We start from the raw sequence: 5485 nt of genomic DNA, 5'->3' as shown, positions 1-5485 counted from the left end.
GCTAAAAAAACGGGTTCCCACGAAAAACGGGCTACTATCAGCTTATACTATCATACATGCATTGGTCGGTATAGCGCGTGCTATTCAAAAGATTAACCCTAGGTATGGCTTTTATATTATAAAGAGGAAAAGGAGTGGTGACGATTTACGGGGGTTCTTATGGCGACGCTAAGGTATTGAACCTCGACCCGGTATACAATACGCACCACCCTTTTATCCCATGATCTACGGATTTCCACTATCTTTCAAATCTATAAGTAGGCATGGGCAAAATCAATTATATATATATATATATATATACAGATGGAAAAACCTATTTCTTGGAATTTAAGAAATATTTCGTTACAGTGGATTTCCCAAAATTTTATTATATCTATGTATAACCCTTTATAAAACCAAAAAAACATGGATTCCTTTCCCACTCACTTGTCAACCCTAAAACATCCAAAAGTGGGATGATAGAGTAAGCTTTACGATAGACGAAAAATTCTTAGATTACTTGCTGAATAAATAATGTAAAGAAGATCGCGTGACCTTTTGACCCGCGTAGGTTGAACCATTATCTTCTTCTTTCATTTGTTAACACCTTTATTCGAATTTCTTTTTATGACTAAACAATTTTATATCATTACAATATTATTTGTCACGATACGCAATAGCGAGCGAGGTTTATAACCCTGTATTTTTAATTCAGTATATTTAAATAAGATAAGAAATGAAGCGTGCTTCCTTTTGGCCCGCTGTGTGTGTGAACTATATATTCACTTTATAAAAGTTTGGCGTAAAAACCTGGGATTGTTTAAATGCCCTATATTAGGTTCATTTTTATTTGCAATTTTTACCCAATTTTTTTTTTTATTGTTTGTGTGAAATTTGTTTGCGTTTTTTGTTATACTTACTAACTTTCAATTTTTTTGCATACTTAGCTGAAAAGTTGTGTTATTTTGATCCCAACTTTTAAAATGCATCGTTGCCTACCTTTTTTATGGTTTTAGAGTTATATTGTTATCAAAATAGCTTCAATTTAACTTTTAAAAAAAATGGAAAAATTGTACTTGGGCTAGACGTCTCAAATGGTTTTTATTTTAAAATTTAATTATAGCAACACACTAGGTCACTGAAAACTTGAAGTTTTTAATTTATTAAAAAGGATCTAATCAAAAATTTACTCAAATGAAGGGATCATATTGTGGTTCTCATCTAGAATGCTTAAATAAATAGGTTGAGATATATTAATATCTAGGCTAACTTCATCAACTATTGATTGATTTTAATTTTAATTTTAATTATTAAGTAAAATACCATTAAGCTTTTGAATAATTCTTTTGAATACACACATCCGTAAACTACGCTTGTCCATTTGCAGTTTTTAATTTGGTTAAAACGTGCAGGTCCAGATATTATATTAATTTTTAAATTAACCTAACTATGAATCAAATATTAGTCTATTGAGGGGCAACTTCGCGACAACACGCTTTATCATTACAGGAAGAATTTAACAATGAACCCAGAGAGGTAATTAACCCGGTGATCCTCGCAGTAACAAATACATTTTCATATGTTTATTGTCATTTAAAATAACTTCCTGTATACTCATCGTCCTCTCTTCACTAAATGACACAGTAGGCGGACGAACCAGTTCCATTTTAAATTAATTCAGTATAGAGATAGTTTTTACGATTGATTGTTAGGCCTTGGCACCAAAAATTTGACCCCGGCTTATTTTTTTTCTTCTTGGTCCACTGGACGCCTACGGATCAATTTTATTAACCACGCCACTCTCTGATATGCTCATTCGATAATGGACTGTCTTCGCGAGTATCTATTCCGATTGCCAGTGGTTTAGATTTGATATTTTAACTATTCAAATAATAATAATATATTTCAAGGTTTAATGAATATATTCGAAACTGGTTCATACCCCACGCTTTTTAACAACTTGTGGAAATGTTATTGCAAAGTTAGGAGTTACTCGAAGACCCAAACTAGAAGTAGAATTATATAATCTATCATAAGTTTATAAGACCGCCAGACGTTGCCTTACCTCATTCACTTCATGACAAGCTCCAGTTTGTAACCAGTGATAAACTTATGGAATATATCTTATGAACTTGTGCTCTATAAGATACTGCCTAATTTTTGAAACGCCAAGTGTTCAGCTGAACTTACTTCAAATAATGTTCTTCCTTCTGTGGGAATTTTTAAAACTAATTTGAATATTCCCTTAATTAATTTCAACGTATTATCTACCTACTCACGTTGGCTCGTAGATTTTTTAGCACCGTTGATTATCTCGGATTCAAAAACTAATGAGTAATTTTCGCCCTTCGTTTCCTGTTTAGAAATATCTGAAATTAACGTAGAACAATCTTCCCCCCTCACGCAACTTTTCATTTTTATTATTTTCAATTTCTAATTCATTTCCTTATAATAATTACGATAATATTATAAATATAAAAATCGGGATTTCGTAATGGTTTGTTGTTAGCTCGTTTCAAATAGAGATTCCCGAATCCCGAATCTCCCCCATTTTAGGGCCTCAAATTGCAACATTGGTTTTGGCTTTATTATTGTATAACACTTGCTGGAGCTTCGCTAACGCGATTTCGAAATAAGAGTATCGTAACTATACAGTATAACTATATATTGACCTAAATGCCGCCAACTCTTATGTTGGGATTTTTAGAAACGGAGTGTTTATGGAAGAAATATACTTACTTAAAAATATCATTATTTAAATATTTATTTTATCATATACTTTTTTCTGTAAATGTATCACGATTTGCACGATTTCGACCCCTTGATTTTTCGTTGTTACATCTTTGCCTTTAAAACTATATTTGGCGTTGAATTTGCTGTATTGTTGGGTGTTAGGTCAAGCGGTATAAGGTGAATACACCATAAATGAACAAAGTGAATTGGTTGAAGGGACAGATATTATTTAAAAAATTTCATATTTTAAAATGGCTTATTTTTGACTATACAACTTTGCAAATTAATTTTGTTTTAGACTGCAGTTTACTTAGCAAACATTAACATCCGTACCAAAATATTTCCACGGAAATTTCGCGTCAGCTTCATTTAGAAAACTATGAACTCCCATAAAACTACAGGACCGTTACCTACCTTACGGGTTTCCCTATTCCATTAGGCCTACCAGTAAACCTATGAGCCTTCCTTTTCCACTTTCACGTGAGAAAAGGCTGCCTAAATTGCCTTTCAAAACTAAATAGCTTAGCTTGATTTCGTACAAGGTTTTTGTACAAAATACTAACCGAAAAAAGAGTTGGTCGAATATTTTTAACTCATTAAAAATATATCTCTGTTTAACCATCGATATCTCCATACTAATGTTGGTAAAATATATATTTAGTTTAACTTAAAAAAAGTCTTAAAAAACTAACGCATTTTGTGCCTATTAAACCGTTACCAAAATGTTACCATAAATTTTCTCAAAGTGTTAATGATACATTCACGAAAAGGTTTTAGTTTACTAAATTCCTAATACTCGGTTTTTGACTTGGAGAATGCACTGAAGTTAATGCGGTACTGCGGATTTATTTCGTGCGTTGTTAAAGGGGTCAGTATCATCAACTTAAGAGTGAAACCGGAATAATCGATGGTTATAAAATATAAGTTAAAGCAAGTGGACCTCCTTTTTATTTGTTTTGTCCTGTGTGAAAATTTGATAACACCGTCACGTAATCCCATGGACTGCAGCTTGCATTTTTTATATATTACTTACGTGTTCGCATTTTTAGGTCATATTGGTTAGTTTATGGACGTAGTAATTCGTTATTACTTTCACTTCGGGGAAAAATGGGCCATCGAAATCCTAAATTTCAAAATTATTCCATGCAGGGTGGGTGGGGCCATTCCAACCAACCCAACTGGACTTACTCTTGGGCTTTTTTATCGCGAAGTTTCTGTCAGGACCACCCAAACCGTTCTTCAGTGATATTAATTATATTTTCGCTAATTAATCTTTCTTGATGAAAAGTGAAATATTAATTATATGGTTCGGGTTTAAATTGACATCCGTTTAGTTTGGGTATTATACTCTGTTTTTTTATACAAAATATTGGATTACCACGAGGAGTTTTTGATGGTTTTTCGTTGACCTCGGGGTTTGTTACATCCTCTATGCCCGTCTTTCGTGCAGTTGAGTTTAAGTCAACTACAACTAGAGCTAGCTTTATCTAAATCCATGACTCAATGTTTTAATAAGTTACGGAAACTTTTAAGAGTCCATCAAGATTAAAATAATAATGATTATTAAGTCCTCCTTAAACGTCTTAAGCTATGTAGGTTAGGTCTGGCTGGGTCTTAGGGTTCAACTCCTATATAGTTGGGCTGACCTTGCTAAGTTTATTAAATATTTTGCGAAGAAACGACCCATTTTTGTTCAGAGACTCTATCTAGCGATTAAGCTCGACCTCGCTGCGACAGTTTTTCCAAACCTTGAATATGAAAGATCTCCTTGATGCGAAATCTATCTAAAATTAAACGAGAAAAATTAAACTTTTTTTATGTATATATTTCAAATTTTATGAATGTTGTTTCATTCAGGATTGAGTTTCTTTTTAAGGGTTTTTTGCTAAAATATTTTGTTTGATATGCCTGCCTACTTGAGGCAAACACGTACGGGTACTTACGGTACTTATTAATAAAGGACGTTTATTTATTAGTTGCGAAGGATTTGGTTGTGATTTACATAAATAATGTACGTTGGGGTTTTTTTTTTACAAAACTTTAGCACATTATGCACACACAAAAAGAAACATTTCGTTGTAATAAATAAATAAATATTATGTTAACTATATTAACTAATTATATTTATGTTTATTTAATTAACAGAGTTTAAGCGGTCATACAACGGCAGTTGAATGTGTCAAGTTCGGCCACTCGGATGATTTAGTCTGCGCGGGGTCAGTTTCTGGAGCTCTCAAAATATGGGATCTTGAAGCTGCTAAAAGTAAGTGAAAATCTCAACACCACCTACATTATCTTACGTGCCTGTTTTAAAGTGAAGTGTTCATTTCCTTAAAAAGTTTTTATGTAAATCCGTTAAAAGATACGCGTGTACTTGATACTTTCCTGGTTACGAAGGACGAACATATGACTTATTAAATATAGGCCTAGAGATATTGTTATTATCAGAGTATTGCATATTCGTACATGTACAAATACTGTTATTATAAAGCAACAATATTTATAAAACCCAAAAAATTCTACTCTGACCCGATTTGAAGAAACTGGACAATAGGCTATTTTATTAATTTTAAACAAAGAAATTTTATAATCTGCTCATTGTTTTACCCAAATTTCTCTAAAGACAATTTCTTTTCTTTTTGGTTTTATTTTCTACAATTGTTTCTCACATTTTAGGGGAAATTTTCCCTAGCGTGATAAAGACCGGTTTATTTAATTTATTTATCTTTTTTTTTGTCTTGAATTTATGCTAACGTATTTTTGACAAGAATTT

The 5485-nt window shown here is 32.3% G+C and overlaps 1 protein-coding gene across 1 annotated transcript in view; it reads left to right on the top strand.

Annotated features, from left to right (window-relative positions):
* The window catches only part of kat80 (katanin p80), a 44395-nt gene that overhangs the window by 17251 nt on the left and 21659 nt on the right, over positions 1-5485 (top strand). Inside the window, exon 3 of the mRNA XM_089861945.1 lies at positions 4858-4975. Within this exon, the coding sequence (XP_089718071.1) occupies positions 4858-4975 (118 nt within the window). The remainder of the gene's footprint in view (positions 1-4857; positions 4976-5485) is intronic.

Source organism: Phalangium opilio, unplaced genomic scaffold (assembly GCF_054372755.1).
Source record: "Phalangium opilio isolate 3A_F unplaced genomic scaffold, DU_Popi_V2 ptg000528l_1, whole genome shotgun sequence".
Classification (NCBI taxonomy): domain Eukaryota; kingdom Metazoa; phylum Arthropoda; class Arachnida; order Opiliones; family Phalangiidae; genus Phalangium; species Phalangium opilio.
Note: the sequence above shows the minus strand (reverse complement) of the source record. Positions and strands in the feature narration are given on the sequence as shown.